General features: G+C 44.5%; 1 protein-coding gene across 1 annotated transcript in view; it reads left to right on the top strand.

Annotated features, from left to right (window-relative positions):
- LOC126298374 (uncharacterized) overlaps positions 1–21,032 on the top strand; it is a gene marked incomplete in the record, with an annotated part of 141,431 nt that overhangs the window by 87,940 nt on the left and 32,459 nt on the right. The window contains 1 exon segment of the mRNA XM_049989680.1: positions 12,696–12,821. Coding sequence (XP_049845637.1) covers positions 12,696–12,821 — 126 coding nt within the window.

Genomic DNA, 21,032 nt, shown 5'->3' with positions numbered 1-21,032 from the left:
TCTGTTACAGTGGGGCCACAATGTACTCTGTTGGTTGTAGCCCCCTGGGATCACTCTGCTGATGCCTGCGCCGTTAACTCCCCACGTATGCCAGGGAGTAGATACCCGTCATTCTGGGGTATCTTGACTCCCAGCAATGGCCGTACTGCCAGGTGGCCTTCGTTGCGGCTGGGTGGCGCCTGTGGGGAATGTCTCTAGTCGGAATGGGTAGCATCAGGTTGGATGACGCGTGATGAGGTATACAACATGATCACTTGCTGGTGATCAAATACCAGCAGTCACTAAGCGTTCAAAGTCTCAGTACGATGTAAGAAAGTATAACCCTAAATCATTCTCCTCCCTGGCTACACCATGGGAGGAACGCCAGGCGAAGGATGGCAGCGAACCTTATTCACCCCGGTACCTCGTATATACGAGAACTGATGGGGGACTGCTTTGTTTCAATGAAGCCATAGTTTTTTTGTAGAGCGTTTAGAGGACAAGTTGGGGGAGGTGGAGGGCTTGTGCAAAACTGTATCTGGGTCAGTGCATCGTCTGTCCAGTCACGGACTTGGCTCACTTCTTACAAGTTGGGGATGTTTCTGTTACCATCAGGCCATATAAAAGCTTAAATATGGTCCAGGGTATTAATTTGCACAGGGACATTCTTTTGCAGTCGAACGACGAACTGCTTGCCAATGTAGTGCGGCGAGGTGTTCATTGCCTGTGGCAAGTCCATCGGGGGCCAAGGGACAAAGTTGCCACCGGTGTCTTCATCTTGGCCTTCGATGGGGACACCTTACCCAAGGTCGTCAAGGTGATGGTCGACTGCTGTGATGTCAAGCGATATATCCCTTCCCCAATGCAGTGCTTTAAGTGCTGGAAGTTGCGTCAATATGTCTTCCCGCTATACTTAAAGCATCACATGTCAAGATTGTGGATGTCCATCACATCCCAATAATCCATGTGCCCCGACTCCCATCTGTGTCAACTGCGGAAGCATTGTTCAACTTCCTCTCCAGACTGCAGGATTCTACAGAAAGAGAGGAAAATCATGGAGTAAAAGACTGTGGACCGACTGACCTACACTGAGGTTAAGAGAAAATATGAGCGCCTACATCCCATGGCTATGACCATCTCACACGCTGCCGCTACGAAAACATTTGTAGCCCCATCAGTTCAACAAATTCCAGTCGGCTCTGAGCCAGAAGGCTACACCTGCCCCTTTCATGGTGGGGGCACTTCCACCCCGTTATTCCCATACCACCTACCTCACGAGCACAGCCCCCCAGTCCACTGGACCTGACGGGATACCAATTCGATTCAACACAGAGTATGCGAAAGAACTTGCCCCCCTTCTAACAGCCGTGTACCGCAAGTATTTAGAGGAAGGGAAGGTTCCAAATGATTGGAAAAGAGCACAGGTAGTTCCACTTTCCAAGAAGGGTCGTCGAGCAGATGCGCAAAAACTATAGGCCGATATCTCTGACATCGATATGTTGTAAAATTTTAGAACATGTTGTTTGCTCGCGTATCATGTCGTTAATGAAACCCAGAATCTACTCTGTAGCAATCAAAATGGATTCCGGAAACAGCGATCGTGTGAGACCCAACTCGCTTCATTTGTTCATGAGACCGAGAAAATATTAGGTACAGGCTCCCAGGTAGATGCTATTTTCCTCGACTTCCGGAAGGCGTTCGATGCAGTTCCGCACTGTCACCTGATAAACAAAATAAGAGCCTACGGAACATCAGACCAGCTGTGTGGCTGGATTGAAGAGTTCTTAACGAACAGAACACATGCTGTTCTCAATGGAGAGACGTCTACAGACGTTAAGGTAACCTCTAGCGTGCCACAGGGGAGTGTTATGGGACCATTGCTTTTCACAATATATATAAATGACCACTGTATTCTGCATCATCCGCGAAAAGCCGCATGGAACTTCAGACAATATCTACTAGAAGTTGCAGCATTAGAGAAATGATGCTGTCAGAAAGACGGCACAGGAAATAACTGCCTGTAAAGTATTTCTTCCAGATGGTGCAGCACCACCGAATGTATTAGCTGCACTGATTGATCAACTAGCTAAACCTTTCCTACTTTTGGGAGGTTTTAATGCCCATAACTCCTTGTGGCTTCGCACATCGCTCACTGGCCGAGCCAGAGACGTCGAAACCTTGTCTGTTCGACCTCTGCCTCTTAAATACTGGGGCCGCCACACATTTCAGTGCGGCTTGTGGTACCTAGACGGCTATTGATTTATCCATTTGCAGCCCAGGACTTATCCCATCTACCCACTGCAGAGCACATGACGACCTGTGTGGTAGTGATCACTTCCCTACCTTCCTGTCACTGCCCCAGCGTCGGGCCCTTGGATGTCTGTGCAGATGGGCTTTAAACAAGGTGGACCGTAAAACCTTCACCTCTGCAGTCACCTCTGCAGTCACCGCTGACTCACCCCCACATGGTAATGTCGATGTGATGGTTGAGCACGTAACAACAATCGTTACGGGGGCGGAAAACGCGATACAAGGCTCTTCCGGGTGCCCCCGGCGTAAGGTTGACTCCTCGTGGTCGCCGGAAGTCGCTGATGGAATTTAAGTGTAGGCGTGGTCCTCAGTGGCATAAGCGGCAACCTTCCCTGCAGCACCCCGTAGACTTTAAGTAGCTCCGTGCTCACGTTCACCATCTTATCAAGAGACGGAAGCCAAATTGACTGTGGGAGTGTGGTTTATAGTTCGGCAGCGCCCTCAGCGTTGCGTTTACTCGACCCTGTGCACTACTGCGGGGTAAGACTAGCCACAGGAGCTTTTAGGACGAGTCCAGTGACCAGCGTACTGGTGGAGGCTGGGGTCCCTCCATTGCACATCAGACGCGCACAACTGTGTCAGTTTCGCCAGTTACGCTGCAGACACTCGTAGTTCTCCTGAGCGTCCGGATTAGTCTCGTTTCCCGCCCTCGGCAGTCACTCCCGCATCGGCGGCCCAGGTCAGGGCTTAAGATTGAAGTTTGCGTCCGATCTCTTCTATCTGAACTGGAGTACTTGCCTTCACAAGCTATACTCGAGGTCCAATCCCGTGCACCTCCATGACGTTCATCTCAGCCGCGGCTTCGCCTGGACCTTTCATATGGCCCAAAGGACTCGGTTCACCCTGCGGTCCTCCGTTGTCACTTCATCTTGATTCTTTACATGTACCGAGGCCATGAAGTGATTTACACTAAGGCTCGATGGCTGATGGTCACGTCCGCCTCGCCTGTGTCCATGGAGGACATATTGAGAAGCATTCTTTGCCAGATGGCTGCAGTGTTTTCACTGCACAGCTGGTGGCTATATCTCGTGGTGCTGAGAACATCTGTTCATGCCCTGGGGAGTCGTTTGTTCTGTGTACTGACTCCTTGAGCGGCATACGAGCTATCGACCAGTACTACTCTCATCATCCTTTGGTAGCCACCATTCCGGAGTCCGTCTATGCCCTGGAACGGTCCGGTCGTTCAGTGGTAGTCGTGTGAACCTCAGGACACGTTGGAATCCCAGGCAACGAACTTGCTTACAGGCTGCCCAAACAAGCTACGGGAAACAGTTTGTGGAGACTGGCATTCCAGGACTGGTCGTAGGTTGTGTTCCAAAAATGAACAGCATAGACACAGAAATGACTCTCTCATCAGGACTTGACCATCGTTTTGCAGGACAATGCTAAAGCACGTAGAGTGCAAGCTGCTGATGATTTGACTGATTGGGCTACTAATTGCTATGCTACCCACTAAACTCCCCTAAATTAATCCCTCGTCAGTTCAACTCGATTTCTAAACTGAAGGGAACACTTCACGGCATTCACTTCAGAACTGCTAAAAGTTCGTCGGGCAATGACCGCGCCACTCGAATTGTCAACACAACTGGCACTGCTAAGAGTATCCTACTTCCACATCGCTGGCAACGGGTTATACACAATGTTGGTGACTACTTCGAAGGTCAGTAAAACTTTGAAAGACGTATCTATTTTGCAGGAGCTGTAAATAAATAGTTGCCACTATTAAAGTTCCAACCCTCGTAAATGTACACCGAGACCCAATTGAAAGGTTGTCTGGACGAAACGCACAATCCTCCTAGATAGGATCCACAATATAAATAGTAACTGAGTTGACTTCAACTCGTTTGTAGAGGCTGGCCACATTTACTTCGTTCTAAGTCTGATCTTAGATCTAGCGCTGATAATTACTTCACAAAATTCAGGCGTTATACAAGGTCCAAAGAACGTGTCTGGTAAGGCTGAGATCTGTGAACGCTCCAGATGTAACAACTGGCTGCTCGGTGCGGTGCTACTGTGACGATCCTCCGCCGTTAGTGCTGCAGCTGGCACTGCTGGGCATTTTGCGAGTAGGGAAGCCATTGAAGCTTAGCGAACTTAACTGGCCTTCCTGTGGCCGACGATCTTTCACGTACCAGCGTGTATGATTGATATCAACGCCCTTCTCCATCGGACTTGTGATAAGCAGAGGCAAGTAGTGTTGCCACCTGTGGCGACGCAAGTGCTATGATGAAACTGGCGCCATACGTTTGTGAAGTCGGCTGGAGTGTAACTCAGACGGACTTCACTATTCTGCTCATCTGCTGTGTTACTACAGTCCAGCCTGTGTCCTAAGGCCAGTGGGGGCTTTAAGATACAGCAACACGGCGGTCGCATCAGTAGTGTAGATAACTGTAGTAGCAGGCGATAACCTGCCCGCCTCCATCCTCCCATAAGGGCGAGATGGCAGAGCCCTGTTGTCTGATGATCCAGAATCTCTCCACCATTACTGGAGACGTGGTAGCGCCACGTCGATGACGTACCAGTGATCAAACAAGCGAAAGTTACTTCTGTCCTTCAGTTTGACACGTCAATGTAGTTAAAGGGTGTGAGAAGAGTATTTCTTCCACAAGAGGGTGCCATTAAATCGGAACACCACGCATGTCTTACTGCCTGACGTCAATGATGTGAAAATTGGAGAGGAACAGCAGCAGCCTGTAGCAGATCGCAAAGGTGCCTCGCGCGAGACAGTGTCCACACTAGGACAGCTGACCCCCTTTGGAACAGTCAATGGTTTTCCCTGGCCTCTGTATAGTCACCGATAAACAGTAGCAGTTGCGGTGTGTTTACCTTTTCGGCAGTGTCATGTACAAATGTTAACACATCTCGGGGCTGAACCTGAAATGTAAAAAGACAGGGACCGTCACTTTGGATGCAGCTGATCTTTTTTCAGTTGTTCAAAGTGTGGTGGTCTGTAACAGCACAACCTGAAGTTTGCAGAATCCGTTTTGCAGAAATGGAAAGTACCAGTTGTTCCATACGATGTTGGTGATAGTCTTATCAGAGGATCCAATTATTATGCAGTATTGTAAAGCACAAGTTCTGGTACCTGGATGGTACAGCTCACTGCTGTAGTATCAAGACTTGAATCAATACCACCACCTGTGAAAACTGAAAATGACCTCTGTGATACCTAATAGCCCAGATAAGTCTGCTGAATGCTGTGACCTGAAAGCCTGTGTGTGATCGATGTACTCTCGGATATTGCTTCCTACAAATCCTACATTGTAAGTTCTTTAAGATTGATGATTCAATAGAAGATGCATTTGGAACGTATTTCGATGGGGATTATGGTGTTACCAACGTCAGGTGAAGTACAGACTCAGACACGTGGCAGTTAGGCGAACCGTCGGTTGATGCTACTGAGGGAGCGGAGTCAACAACTCGTGTGTGCAGTGGACACTGTACGAAAATGTGATTGATGTAGAAAATAAATCATTAGGATTTGTAGATTCGATTATTAGTAGGATGATTGTTAGTAGTAAGATTAATAGGTAATCGATACTGAAAGGGACAAGTGTTGAATAAATGTTATTGTGACAACATATAGTAGTGGAAACACGTATTTTGTGTCCAGAGTGTGGGATAAGCTTTGTTGCGATGATTGGTTAGGGCCATGAGTTTGTTGATCACTATGAACGACTGGCTGCAAGACGTGTAACGTCGGGGATGTCTGTTTCCTGTGAAAACGAGCACTGACAATTTTATCTGAAGGATAACAGGCATAAACTGCAACCCTCCAGTGAAGTCTTAAAATGGTAAAGGCAATAAAATCCTCTCTTGGGGTAGGGTAGGAGTGGGTGAGTTTTTAGAACCACAATTTGTTTCCACAGAAGGTGCTGAAAGGAAAGCAGTAGCGGCGTATGTCCGGCTTGTACTTTGCCATACTGAAATAATAAAACTTAGTATTTCTGAATTGAACCACATTGCACTAAAGTTCCGAAAATGTATTAGAACTATTTTACATATATTCAGTGTAATTAGCGAATTACTTTGTCGCCATTAACTGTGGCACGAAATTTCTGAACGAATTACCAACTTTCACTGAAGTGTTCGAAGAAGCAGCCTGAACGTAGGGTAAATGATTCCTAGGTGTATCAAATAACACACTTCATACCAAACACGGAACACGAAAAATGGAAGTAATCGACAATTAAATGTCATCAGGGACGCAACTTCAAGAAAGTCTGAAGGAAACGCATACATATTCTGGAGAGGATCTGCAAGGTAAATGGTAAGTCACTAAGGTCACTTCAGTTTGTGTGCAGATTGACCAGACGTGGACTGTATGGCCGGATGTCAGGCACTGATGATTATTTCGGTCGGTCAAAGTACAATCAGAAATACCATACACGGAGAAATGTCTGCTGATGTCTGCTGAGGTCTGTGGAGGTGATAGTTCCGGTAACGACTGTTATGAAACTGTTGACGAGGGGGTGGGGTCGACATTCTGTTGCCATATTGGGGGGAGGGGTGCTGTGTTTTGAACAACCGAGAATGTGGTGAGGTCAAACCGCGGCTCAGTGATCTGAACTAGCCGATTTGTGACAAGGCATCTTGCAAGTACATAAATACCTGCGCTTCGTTCCAGGGGACATGGGGGTAGGCAGAGGCGAGTAGTGTTGCAAGTCTAATGCTGTTGCTGTCAAAGCTGGCGCTGCACGCTTCCGATAAGTCTGACTCTGAAAAAGACCAGCATATTTTGGTGAGCCGTTGTTGGTATACGTACAGACTGTGCCGTGAGGCGCTGGTCGCATCTGTAGTGCCATTAGTTGCAGTTGCAGACGATAGCTTTGGGATATTGTAATGTACTCTCATTTCTATCACAATGAAATGGAATAAGTGTTACTTTCGCTTATGATTGATAATCTGGTCCTGCTTTGGCATGCAATACAGCAGCTACTATGCATGGCATGGATCCGATAAGTCCCTGGTAATCTTGTGTGTCACAAAGTATCTGTACACAAATCACGCAATTCTGGTAATAATGGGCAGGTGGTTAGTGGGTGTGGAGCTAACGCCTGATCGTGGCCCAGAAGTGTCATCAGATTCAACCAGGTTATCTTTGTGGCAAAGATAAAGATGAAAGTTCAGCCATGCTCCTGAAACCACTATAACAATATTCTGGAGTTGACACGGAGAGATACCCTGCTGGATGATGTCTTGGCCTCCAGACCAGACATCCTGCACGAAGGGATGCAGGTGATCCACAATAGTAAAGTTTCATGGTGCTTAGAGTTAAAACAGGTTCCGTGGGAGCAAAGGTGAGTGCCCTGTAGCATAATACGCCCCTCTAGCCTGCATCTGTAGTGTGATGCATGTTCCGAGCAGCCATTCAGCTGGATGGCGGCGTATTCAGGCACGTACTTGGTGTATCAAGAAACTTGAATCATTTGAACAGGTGACATGTTTCCAACTAACACATTTTCCAGTGTCAATCCCGTGCCGACTGCAACCATAATTGGTGACAGCACTGAGAAAAGATGGAAACTTAATGAGATCAACTGCTGCGCAGTCCTGTGGTGAAAAACTTCCACTGAACAGTGTACACTGACACTTCAACCTGCATCAACATTTGTCTGACGTCATATGTGCCAGAGATAGAAGTCTATGCTGCTTTATAGAGAGGGGTAGTTTGAGTTTCATGTTGTCATTAGAGGTGGACGCCAAAGACCTTGTTACCCACTCGTGGTTTCATTGCCATTCAATAATTATCCAGAAATTTACTACAGTAGCACATGAACAACCGGCCAGCTTCACCATTTAGCACATGCTTATTCCCATGTGCTGGGTCATTAAAAAAATTCTTAATTTCTCAAACTTGCTTATGCCAATGGATTCCCATTTACGGCCTTATCACTAGGATGTTGAAAAAAATTGTTTCGGTTCTGATTAAACTCTTTCATTACCGTGAAAAGTGCTGTGTGTCAAGACAGGTTTAATTCTCACAGTGGGCAGTAGTTATGTCCTGACTAATCACTGTCTTCAGACAGCACTCTGTATAAAACGGTGTCCAAAATCAAATCAACAAACAGCTGTTTCTCCGTGCTGTGTCTAATTCACGATATAGTCACACAATCTGGCAACAGACGATCGTACGATCGTATTCTGCACGAAAGATGGCATTCCGGTCAACGGAGAACTACGCAAACAGTGACATCAGGGCACGTGGCAAGCGGAGTAGTGTTCGCCGGGTAGTCCTACAACCACAATCGCTGCCTACACAGACAGCGCCGTATGACAAAGATGATGCCTACTACTATCTGTGGTGGAGGGACATCGGAAGAATGGAAGCAGGAAAGTCGCAAACTGATTATATCAGATGGCTAAATGTGAATCGTTCTGTTTTTCTCGGATGTGGCGACAGTTTAGAGACGGAAACTGTATCGCGAAGGCAGGGCCGGCCACGCGTAACACCAGAGTGAACCGTGACTTGGCTGTAAGGGCGGGGCGATACCGCATTAGTACTAGAGAGCAATTGGCATCTGACCTCGCAACATAGACTACATCCAGTGGACTTACTATATAGAAGCAAACGGTGTACAGAATGCTTCGGCACAGTGACAATTATTGTCGGAGACATGTTGTATGTGTAGCTCTGACGTGTCTTTACAGAAAGGAACGTCTTAAGTGGAGTCGTCAACATACCACCTGGGTAGACGATCAGTGGCCAATCTTCTTTTCACGGATAAGTCCCGATAAGTGATTCTTGACTGATTCGCATCTGGAGGGAGCTAGGAACACGATTTCGGGACCCAAACACTGAGGAAAGAGAGCGGTATCGAGGAGGATCCCTAATGGCGTTGACATGGATTATGTTGACCGCTCGAACACCTACATGAAACTGTATGGATGAATCGGCACGGTTTCATTGCTCTCAGGTATCGTGAAGAGATCTTGGGTCCTCATGTCTGACCGTTGCGAGGTGCTGTGGGCTCATACTCCGTATTGATGGACGATAATGCTCGACCTCATAGGGCACGGGTTGCTGATGTTTCCTTGGAAGCGGAAGATATTGCATGCAAGGGAAGGCCTGATCGATCTCGATATTTGAATCCCATAGGACAGGTCTGGGACGTACTGGTTAGACGGTTTGTATTACATCGGCATCCAACAGTCATTTTCAAAGGCCTGCGAGGAACTCTGTGGGAACAGTGGTCGTCATGGCTTCAACGAGATAATCATTCACAGCTTGCTTCGTCGTTGTCAGGAGGGTGTTGCTGGCACAGGTGGTCACACCCCATACTGAACACATTCAGAAGTTGTCTGAATGCTAGTGCAAATCCATTAAATTGGGAAAAAAACTAAGAAAGTTTTTGTCTACCGTTAGGCGTGTTGCAGGTTGCAGTGGTTTGTTCCGTATTCTTCATTGTTTCTACTTTAGTATCATCTGGACTGTTTTGTGAAAAGATAAATGCAAACTTGAAAAATTTTCGTTTGTTTTTTAATGTTGGACATCGGTGTGTTAGCTACCTGTTAGTTTAGACTGACAGAATAAAATCACTACATCGGTCACGTTCATTGTAATACAGCTCAGCTGCTTCTCTCCAAAATCATGTGCGATCTGGATAGTAAGATGTAAATCGCTTGGACAGTGAGATCGTTTTTAGCATTATATTCTGTGGAACATTAATTTCTATGTACTGATCTTCGGTTTTACGTGCTTAAGATGCTAAAACTTCGGTTACTATTAATATATTTCATTCGTTTCGACCGTTTAAGGTGAAGCGTAACTGCTTTAGTATATAACGATCCTTCACACTCAACAGTATTCGTAAATGTAGTGTTACCCCTTCTCGTCTTTCATTACGAGTGGCTGATCGCAGTTGAGGACTCGAAAATAGAAAAAACTTCTCAAACACTGAAACTTCCTGGGAGATTAAAACAGTGTGCTAGACTGAAACGCGGACTCGAGACCTTGGTCTTCCGCGATAGTGCTATGGTACTGGCGGAGATAAAGCTGAGATTACGGAGCGTGATTCGTGCTAAGATAGCTGTGGGCAGACAAAGGTCCTGAGTTAGCCTCGGTTTGGCACGCAGTTTTATTCTGCCAGGAAGTTTCATATCAGCGCACGCTTCGCTGCCGAGTGAAAATCCCATTCTGGAAACTTTGTGTTCTAAAGTAAACTGGACTCCAACAAATGTTCAGCGCGTTTCTACCTTCTAACATATTAAACGGACTGTCATATTTCTTCCGGGGCGTTTAGTGGAAAACTAGAGGTCGTCGTATCCGGAAATAAAGTATACGCTTCACATCTTACGTTTAGTTAGTGTTTAGATAATTGTTTTCCTGTAAAGCACAGTGGAGTATTTACCATTAAGCCAGGAACGGATACTAATTCAATTACAGAACTTTCCCCTTGAAAATCAGTTATACAACCTCATAATACCGGTCACCAGTCCTGAATGGACAGACTTTAGATAGGTAGTCTGTTCATTTCACTTGTAGCAGTAAACGAATTTATATTTAAGTATAACGTACTTTCTGCTCTCAGTACCAGAGTGAAACATATACAATGACCTGGTTGCAAACATACATCACGAACTTCGCAAAGAAAAACTAACTTACGAGACTGCATTTTAGTCTTTAAGTAGATTCAAACAAGTGGTGTTGCAATGCGGCCCGTCAGGCTCACGTTTTTCCACTTCCTTACGTTAATGAACTACATAAACGTTGCTTTAAATGGAGTTCTTCCACTTAATTTTACGACAGGGTTTAAGCATAGTAAATGATAAGTTGAAAGATGATGATAGCTCTTGATCACACTCTCGATACATTAATCCAAAATGAGTTTTCACCACAGTTTCACGCAAGCCTGGTTTTCATTTACAAGAACAACAAATTCGGTAGCTCACCTTGTCAAAAGCAGTGTAGTGAAGAACAGGGCGCAAAAATATTTCCGCAGATTTCTCTCCTTTATCTAAATCAAACACACAATAATGTCTACCTTTTGAAACCACTCGTAAAGTAGGCCTATACTGCAGACTGAAAATACCGTGTATCCGGAGCTACAGTTAGATAATTTATTACTTCATAACTACTAATTGTAGCCTTTCTCCAAGAATTGCACTAATTTTAACAAAAATAATTAAAATCTTGATTATGGGACCAGTACGGGACGTAAACTATTGTCAGCTGGCGCTCTCTCCCCCATTTCAATGTGTCTTCCGTACGTCTCGTTAAATATAAATGGCGTTCCAGTAATGGGAACGGCACGGCTCACCTGTCAGCTCTTAATCAACACTGTCGGCATGCAGCACGTTTGCTGTCGTAGAAAGGAAGTTTCATACAGGCAACAAGGTAACAGGGTTTGCAGTTCTCATGGGTAATGGTATACAATTTCGTTGGCTGAATACAACTCTATTCGTAAAATAATTGTTGCATACCCAGGGTGCAAGCAAACTTAACAAAAACGATTGTTTAAAATATTGCTTATGACAGTGAAATAATATACTCGATTACAATGAAAGTATACTCTCACCATTCTGTAACAGCTCTTTCCATACTCCTATTTGAATGAAAGTAAGTTATTTAAATTCATGTCTTCGTTAGACACAGATCAAACGACTGCAGCTGTCTCTGAATCCTATTCAGCCACAACTTCTGAAAACTGTCAGATCTGTAAAATTCTTGCATCCTCATCCTCATTCTCATGTAGCAGTGCCATACTGTCTACAAAGGTCAGGCTAAAGTGGTCTTAAGTCTTTTACATCTTCGATGGCGATTATTTCTCCCATCTGCCTCCACAGTTCGACGATTACATCTACATTCATACTCCGCAAGCCACCCAACGGTGTGTGGCGGAGGGCATTTTACGTGCCACTGTCATTATCTCTTTCCTGTTCCAGTCGCGTATGGTTCGCGGGAAGAACGACTGCCGGAAAGCCTCCGTGCGCACTCGAATCTCTCTAATTTTACATTCGTGGTCTCCTCGGGAGGTATAAGTAGGGGGAAGCAATACATTAGATACCTCATCCAGAAACGCACCCTCTCTAAACCTGGACAGCAAGCTACACTGCGATGCAGATCGCCTCTTCCAGAGTCTGCCACTTGAGTTTGCTAAACATCTCCATAACGCTATCACGCTTACCAAATAACCGTGACGAAACGCGATGCTTTTCTTTGGATTTTCTCTCTTCTGTCAACCCAGCCTGGTACGGATCCCACACTGATGAACAATACTCAAGTATAGATCGAACGAGTGTTTTGTAAGCCACCTCCTTTGTTATAAATATGTAACTATTCTCAATATACTGTGTTCCATAGTCAGACGATCATTTTTAATTTCAGTGCATATACCACCATTACGTGCAGTATTTTCATTCAGGCCTTTAATTCGTTTTACAAAACGTTATTATTACTGTTTCAGAGCCTCGCCCTCACTGTAGTAACCAATGGCAAAGAGAGGCATAGCCCAGAAAGATACTCGTCACCCCTGCAGGAACTGCTCATGGAACCTAACCTGCCCAAGCAGGTCCCAGCGAAGTCCTCGGCGGTAAGCACGTACTAAAGTTACATTAATTCGCAAACGTCTAGTTGATATTTCTCTCATAACAAATAACCTAAATAGTTAATAATAAGGTCAAAATAGTGATACTGTATTAAGTTTTTAAAAAAATCATATTTCATGTTGGATACATTTCTGTAATGCTCTTGAACTTAATTCTTAGAGGTACAAAGAGCTTACAACGCTATAGATGCATCCTAAACTATACCATGGAGAGTGTCAATGTCATTTAGTTCGCGATCGATGGAGTGGCGTCTATCTTTCTCAAGGAAGCCATGAACTTAATTGATAAGGTGTTCAGCCAAATTTTACTGCATATCTAAGAAGTTATTCAGTGTGGGGAGGAACCACAAGTGCTAGCCAATAAAGCAGATATCAAAAACATTTAAGTTACCGAAAAATTTAATCAAGGCGACCATTATTGTTGCATAAAAGGGTGGTGGTCTCCATGTATTCAACCATTTGGTCTGCTGCAAACGTCAAACCCGATAGTTTGGCCGCATCACCGATGCTACGCAAGGTGAGAGTGAGATCAGTATTATAGGTGCTAGCTCACTACTTCCAAGCAGATGTTCGAAGGACTATGACTGACAAATGAGCACCAGCTACTAACGTTATCATCACTTCATTCCACCACCAACGGACCTGCTTTCATACTGGCAGACTCTCATCTCTCTTTCTCTCATCTCTCTTTCTCTCATCTCTCTTTCTCTCATCTCTCTTTCTCTCATCTCTCTTTCTCTCATCTCTCTTTCTCTCATCTCTCTTTCTCTCATCTCTCTTTCTCTCATCTCTCTTTCTCTCATCTCTCTTTCTCTCATCTCTCTTTCTCTCATCTCTCTTTCTCTCATCTCTCTTTCTCTCATCTCTCTTTCTCTCATCTCTCTTTCTCTCATCTCTCTTTCTCTCATCTCTCTTTCTCTCATCTCTCTTTCTCTCTCATCTCTCTTTCTCTCTCATCTCTCTTTCTCTCTCATCTCTCTTTCTCTCTCATCTCTCTTTCTCTCTCATCTCTCTTTCTCTCTCATCTCTCTTTCTCTCTCATCTCTCTTTCTCTCTCATCTCTCTTTCTCTCTCATCTCTCTTTCTCTCTCATCTCTCTTTCTCTCTCATCTCTCTTTCTCTCTCATCTCTCTTTCTCTCTCATCTCTCTTTCTCTCTCATCTCTCTTTCTCTCTCATCTCTCTTTCTCTCTCATCTCTCTTTCTCTCTCATCTCTCTTTCTCTCTCATCTCTCTTTCTCTCTCATCTCTCTTTCTCTCTCATCTCTGTCTCTCTCTCTCATCTCTGTCTCTCTCTCTCATCTCTGTCTCTCTCTCTCATCTCTGTCTCTCTCTCTCATCTCTGTCTCTCTCTCTCATCTCTGTCTCTCTCTCTCATCTCTGTCTCTCTCTCTCATCTCTGTCTCTCTCTCTCATCTCTGTCTCTCTCTCTCATCTCTGTCTCTCTCTCTCATCTCTGTCTCTCTCTCTCATCTCTGTCTCTCTCTCTCATCTCTGTCTCTCTCTCTCATCTCTGTCTCTCTCTCTCATCTCTGTCTCTCTCTCTCATCTCTGTCTCTCTCTCTCATCTCTGTCTCTCTCTCTCATCTCTGTCTCTCTCTCTCATCTCTGTCTCTCTCTCTCATCTCTGTCTCTCTCTCTCATCTCTGTCTCTCTCTCTCATCTCTGTCTCTCTCTCTCATCTCTGTCTCTCTCTCTCATCTCTGTCTCTCTCTCTCATCTCTGTCTCTCTCTCTCATCTCTGTCTCTCTCTCTCATCTCTGTCTCTCTCTCTCATCTCTGTCTCTCTCTCTCATCTCTGTCTCTCTCTCTCATCTCTGTCTCTCTCTCTCATCTCTGTCTCTCTCTCTCATCTCTGTCTCTCTCTCTCATCTCTGTCTCTCTCTCTCATCTCTGTCTCTCTCTCTCATCTCTGTCTCTCTCTCTCATCTCTGTCTCTCTCTCTCATCTCTGTCTCTCTCTCTCATCTCTGTCTCTCTCTCTCTCATCTCTGTCTCTCTCTCTCTCATCTCTGTCTCTCTCTCTCTCATCTCTGTCTCTCTCTCTCTCATCTCTGTCTCTCTCTCTCATCTCTGTCTCTCTCTCTCTCATCTCTGTCTCTCTCTCTCTCATCTCTGTCTCTCTCTCTCATCTCTGTCTCTCTCTCTCTCATCTCTGTCTCTCTCTCTCATCTCTGTCTCTCTCTCTCATCTCTGTCTCTCTCTCTCATCTCTGTCTCTCTCTCTCATCTCTGTCTCTCTCTCTCATCTCTGTCTCTCTCTCTCATCTCTGTCTCTCTCTCTCATCTCTGTCTCTCTCTCTCATCTCTGTCTCTCTCTCTCTCATCTCTGTCTCTCTCTCTCTCATCTCTGTCTCTCTCTCTCATCTCTGTCTCTCTCTCTCATCTCTGTCTCTCTCTCTCATCTCTGTCTCTCTCTCTCATCTCTGTCTCTCTCTCTCATCTCTGTCTCTCTCTCTCATCTCTGTCTCTCTCTCTCATCTCTGTTTCTCTCTCTCTCATCTCTGTCTCTCTCTCTCATCTCTGTCTCTCTCTCTCATCTCTGTTTCTCTCTCTCATCTCTGTTTCTCTCTCTCATCTCTGTTTCTCTCTCTCATCTCTGTTTCTCTCTCTCATCTCTGTTTCTCTCTCTCATCTCTGTTTCTCTCTCTCATCTCTGTTTCTCTCTCTCATCTCTGTTTCTCTCTCTCATCTCTGTTTCTCTCTCTCATCTCTGTTTCTCTCTCTCATCTCTGTTTCTCTCTCTCATCTCTGTTTCTCTCTCTCATCTCTGTTTCTCTCTCTCATCTCTGTTTCTCTCTCTCATCTCTGTTTCTCTCTCTCATCTCTGTTTCTCTCTCTCATCTCTGTTTCTCTCTCTCATCTCTGTTTCTCTCTCTCATCTCTGTTTCTCTCTCTCATCTCTGTTTCTCTCTCTCATCTCTGTTTCTCTCTCTCATCTCTGTTTCTCTCTCTCATCTCTGTTTCTCTCTCTCATCTCTGTTTCTCTCTCTCATCTCTGTTTCTCTCTCTCATCTCTGTTTCTCTCTCTCATCTCTGTTTCTCTCTCTCATCTCTGTTTCTCTCTCTCATCTCTGTTTCTCTCTCTCATCTCTGTTTCTCTCTCTCATCTCTGTTTCTCTCTCTCATCTCTGTTTCTCTCTCTCATCTCTGTTTCTCTCTCTCATCTCTGTTTCTCTCTCTCATCTCTGTTTCTCTCTCTCATCTCTGTTTCTCTCTCTCATCTCTGTTTCTCTCTCTCTTCTCTGTTTCTCTCTCTCTTCTCTGTTTCTCTCTCTCTTCTCTGTTTCTCTCTCTCTTCTCTGTTTCTCTCTCTCTTCTCTGTTTCTCTCTCTCTTCTCTGTTTCTCTCTCTCTTCTCTGTTTCTCTCTCTCTTCTCTGTTTCTCTCTCTCTTCTCTGTTTCTCTCTCTCTTCTCTGTTTCTCTCTCTCTTCTCTGTTTCTCTCTCTCTTCTCTGTTTCTCTCTCTCTTCTCTGTTTCTCTCTCTCTTCTCTGTTTCTCTCTCTCTTCTCTGTTTCTCTCTCTCTTCTCTGTTTCTCTCTCTCTTCTCTGTTTCTCTCTCTCTTCTCTGTTTCTCTCTCTCTTCTCTGTTTCTCTCTCTCTTCTCTGTTTCTCTCTCTCTTCTCTGTTTCTCTCTCTCTTCTCTGTTTCTCTCTCTCTTCTCTGTTTCTCTCTCTCTTCTCTGTTTCTCTCTCTCTTCTCTGTTTCTCTCTCTCTTCTCTGTTTCTCTCTCTCTTCTCTGTTTCTCTCTCTCTTCTCTGTTTCTCTCTCTCTTCTCTGTTTCTCTCTCTCTTCTCTGTTTCTCTCTCTCTTCTCTGTTTCTCTCTCTCTTCTCTGTTTCTCTCTCTCTTCTCTGTTTCTCTCTCTCTTCTCTGTTTCTCTCTCTCTTCTCTGTTTCTCTCTCTCTTCTCTGTTTCTCTCTCTCTTCTCTGTTTCTCTCTCTCTTCTCTGTTTCTCTCTCTCTTCTCTGTTTCTCTCTCTCTTCTCTGTTTCTCTCTCTCTTCTCTGTTTCTCTCTCTCTTCTCTGTTTCTCTCTCTCTTCTCTGTTTCTCTCTCTCTTCTCTGTTTCTCTCTCTCTTCTCTGTTTCTCTCTCTCTTCTCTGTTTCTCTCTCTCTTCTCTGTTTCTCTCTCTCTTCTCTGTTTCTCTCTCTCTTCTCTGTTTCTCTCTCTCTTCTCTGTTTCTCTCTCTCTTCTCTGTTTCTCTCTCTCTTCTCTGTTTCTCTCTCTCTTCTCTGTTTCTCTCTCTCTTCTCTGTTTCTCTCTCTCTTCTCTGTTTCTCTCTCTCTTCTCTGTTTCTCTCTCTCTTCTCTGTTTCTCTCTCTCTTCTCTGTTTCTCTCTCTCTTCTCTGTTTCTCTCTCTCTTCTCTGTTTCTCTCTCTCTTCTCTGTTTCTCTCTCTCTTCTCTGTTTCTCTCTCTCTTCTCTGTTTCTCTCTCTCTTCTCTGTTTCTCTCTCTCTTCTCTGTTTCTCTCTCTCTTCTCTGTTTCTCTCTCTCTTCTCTGTTTCTCTCTCTCTTCTCTGTTTCTCTCTCTCTTCTCTGTTTCTCTCTCTCTTCTCTGTTTCTCTCTCTCTTCTCTGTTTCTCTCTCTCTTCTCTGTTTCTCTCTCTCTTCTCTGTTTCTCTCTCTCTTCTCTGTTTCTCTCTCTCTTCTCTGTTTCTCTCTCTCTTCTCTGTTTCTCTCTCTCTTCTCTGTTTCTCTCTCTCTTCTCTGTTTCTCTCTCTCTTCTCTGTTTCTCTCTCTCTTCTCTGTTTCTCTCTCTCTTCTCTGTTTCTCTCTCTCTTCTCTGTTTCTCTCTCTCTTCTCTGTTTCTCTCTCTCTTCTCTGTTTCTCTCTCTCTTCTCTGTTTCTCTCTCTCTTCTCTGTTTCTCTCTCTCTTCTCTGTTTCTCTCTCTCTTCTCTGTTTCTCTCTCTCTTCTCTGTTTCTCTCTCTCTTCTCTGTTTCTCTCTCTCTTCTCTGTTTCTCTCTCTCTTCTCTGTTTCTCTCTCTCTTCTCTGTTTCTCTCTCTCTTCTCTGTTTCTCTCTCTCTTCTCTGTTTCTCTCTCTCTTCTCTCTTCTCTGTTTCTCTCTCTCTTCTCTCTTCTCTGTTTCTCTCTCTCTTCTCTCTTCTCTGTTTCTCTCTCTCTTCTCTCTTCTCTGTTTCTCTCTCTCTTCTCTCTTCTCTGTTTCTCTCTCTCTTCTCTCTTCTCTGTTTCTCTCTCTCTTCTCTCTTCTCTGTTTCTCTCTCTCTTCTCTCTTCTCTGTTTCTCTCTCTCTTCTCTCTTCTCTGTTTCTCTCTCTCTTCTCTCTTCTCTGTTTCTCTCTCTCTTCTCTCTTCTCTGTTTCTCTCTCTCTTCTCTCTTCTCTGTTTCTCTCTCTCTTCTCTCTTCTCTGTTTCTCTCTCTCTTCTCTCTTCTCTGTTTCTCTCTCTCTTCTCTCTTCTCTGTTTCTCTCTCTCTTCTCTCTTCTCTGTTTCTCTCTCTCTTCTCTCTTCTCTGTTTCTCTCTCTCTTCTCTCTTCTCTGTTTCTCTCTCTCTTCTCTCTTCTCTGTTTCTCTCTCTCTTCTCTCTTCTCTGTTTCTCTCTCTCTTCTCTCTTCTCTGTTTCTCTCTCTCTTCTCTCTTCTCTGTTTCTCTCTCTCTTCTCTCTTCTCTGTTTCTCTCTCTCTTCTCTCTTCTCTGTTTCTCTCTCTCTTCTCTCTTCTCTGTTTCTCTCTCTCTTCTCTCTTCTCTGTTTCTCTCTCTCTTCTCTCTTCTCTGTTTCTCTCTCTCTTCTCTCTTCTCTGTTTCTCTCTCTCTTCTCTCTTCTCTGTTTCTCTCTCTCTTCTCTCTTCTCTGTTTCTCTCTCTCTTCTCTCTTCTCTGTTTCTCTCTCTCTTCTCTCTTCTCTGTTTCTCTCTCTCTTCTCTCTTCTCTGTTTCTCTCTCTCTTCTCTCTTCTCTGTTTCTCTCTCTCTTCTCTCTTCTCTGTTTCTCTCTCTCTTCTCTCTTCTCTGTTTCTCTCTCTCTTCTCTCTTCTCTGTTTCTCTCTCTCTTCTCTCTTCTCTGTTTCTCTCTCTCTTCTCTCTTCTCTGTTTCTCTCTCTCTTCTCTCTTCTCTGTTTCTCTCTCTCTTCTCTCTTCTCTGTTTCTCTCTCTCTTCTCTCTTCTCTGTTTCTCTCTCTCTTCTCTCTTCTCTGTTTCTCTCTCTCTTCTCTCTTCTCTGTTTCTCTCTCTCTTCTCTCTTCTCTGTTTCTCTCTCTCTTCTCTCTTCTCTGTTTCTCTCTCTCTTCTCTCTTCTCTGTTTCTCTCTCTCTTCTCTCTTCTCTGTTTCTCTCTCTCTTCTCTCTTCTCTGTTTCTCTCTCTCTTCTCTCTTCTCTGTTTCTCTCTCTCTTCTCTCTTCTCTGTTTCTCTCTCTCTTCTCTCTTCTCTGTTTCTCTCTCTCTTCTCTCTTCTCTGTTTCTCTCTCTCTTCTCTCTTCTCTGTTTCTCTCTCTCTTCTCTCTTCTCTGTTTCTCTCTCTCTTCTCTCTTCTCTGTTTCTCTCTCTCTTCTCTCTTCTCTGTTTCTCTCTCTCTTCTCTCTTCTCTGTTTCTCTCTCTCTTCTCTCTTCTCTGTTTCTCTCTCTCTTCTCTCTTCTCTGTTTCTCTCTCTCTTCTCTCTTCTCTGTTTCTCTCTCTCTTCTCTCTTCTCTGTTTCTCTCTCTCTTCTCTCTTCTCTGTTTCTCTCTCTCTTCTCTCTTCTCTGTTTCTCTCTCTCTTCTCTCTTCTCTGTTTCTCTCTCTCTTCTCTCTTCTCTGTTTCTCTCTCTCTTCTCTCTTCTCTGTTTCTCTCTCTCTTCTCTCTTCTCTGTTTCTCTCTCTCTTCTCTCTTCTCTGTTTCTCTCTCTCTTCTCTCTTCTCTGTTTCTCTCTCTCTTCTCTCTTCTCTGTTTCTCTCTCTCTTCTCTCTTCTCTGTTTCTCTCTCTCTTCTCTCTTCTCTGTTTCTCTCTCTCTTCTCTCTTCTCTGTTTCTCTCTCTCTTCTCTCTTCTCTGTTTCTCTCTCTCTTCTCTCTTCTCTGTTTCTCTCTCTCTTCTCTCTTCTCTGTTTCTCTCTCTCTTCTCTCTTCTCTGTTTCTCTCTCTCTTCTCTCTTCTCTGTTTCTCTCTCTCTTCTCTCTTCTCTGTTTCTCTCTCTCTTCTCTCTTCTCTGTTTCTCTCTCTCTTCTCTCTTCTCTGTTTCTCTCTCTCTTCTCTCTTCTCTGTTTCTCTCTCTCTTCTCTCTTCTCTGTTTCTCTCTCTCTCTCTCTTCTCTGTTTCTCTCTCTCTTCTCTGTTTCTCTCTCTCTTCTCTGTTTCTCTCTCTCTTCTCTGTTTCTCTCTCTCTTCTCTGTTTCTCTCTCTCTTCTCTGTTTCTCTCTCTCTTCTCTGTTTCTCTCTCTCTTCTCTGTTTCTCTCTCTCTTCTCTGTTTCTCTCTCTCTTCTCTGTTTCTCTCTCTCTTCTCTGTTTCTCTCTCTCTTCTCTGTTTCTCTCTCTCTTCTCTGTTTCTCTCTCTCTTCTCTGTTTCTCTCTCTCTTCTCTGTTTCTCTCTCTCTTCTCTGTTTCTCTCTCTCTTCTCTGTTTCTCTCTCTCTTCTCTGTTTCTCTCTCTCTTCTCTGTTTCTCTCTCTCTTCTCTGTTTCTCTCTCTCTTCTCTGTTTCTCTCTCTCTTCTCTGTTTCTCTCTCTCTTCTCTGTTTCTCTCTCTCTTCTCTGTTTCTCTCTCTCTTCTCTGTTTCTCTCTCTCTTCTCTGTTTCTCTCCTCTTCTCTGTTTCTCTCTCTCTTCTCTGTTTCTCTCTCTCTTCTCTGTTTCTCTCTCTCTTCTCTGTTTCTCTCTCTCTTCTCTGTTTCTCTCTCTCTTCTCTGTTTCTCTCTCTCTTCTCTGTTTCTCTCTCTCTTCTCTGTTTCTCTCTCCTCTTCTCTGTTTCTCTCTCTCTTCTCTGTTTCTCTCTCTCTTCTCTGTTTCTCTCTCTCTTCTCTGTTTCTCTCTCTCTTCTCTGTTTCTCTCTCTCTTCTCTTGTTTCTCTCTCTCTTCTCTGTTTCTCTCTCTCTTCTCTGTTTCTCTCTCTTCTCTGTTTCTCTCTCTCTTCTCTGTTTCTCTCTCTCTTCTCTGTTCTCTCTCTCGTTCTCTGTTTCCACCACTGCGTCTAGATGTCTTCTTCTCTCTTCTTCTCTTCGTTCTCTTCTGCTCTGTTTCTCTCTCATCTTCTCTGTTTCAACACGCGTTCTAGTGT

This window comes from Schistocerca gregaria, chromosome X (genome assembly GCF_023897955.1).
Source record: "Schistocerca gregaria isolate iqSchGreg1 chromosome X, iqSchGreg1.2, whole genome shotgun sequence".
NCBI classification, from domain to species: Eukaryota; Metazoa; Arthropoda; class Insecta; order Orthoptera; family Acrididae; genus Schistocerca; species Schistocerca gregaria.
Note: the sequence above shows the minus strand (reverse complement) of the source record. Positions and strands in the feature narration are given on the sequence as shown.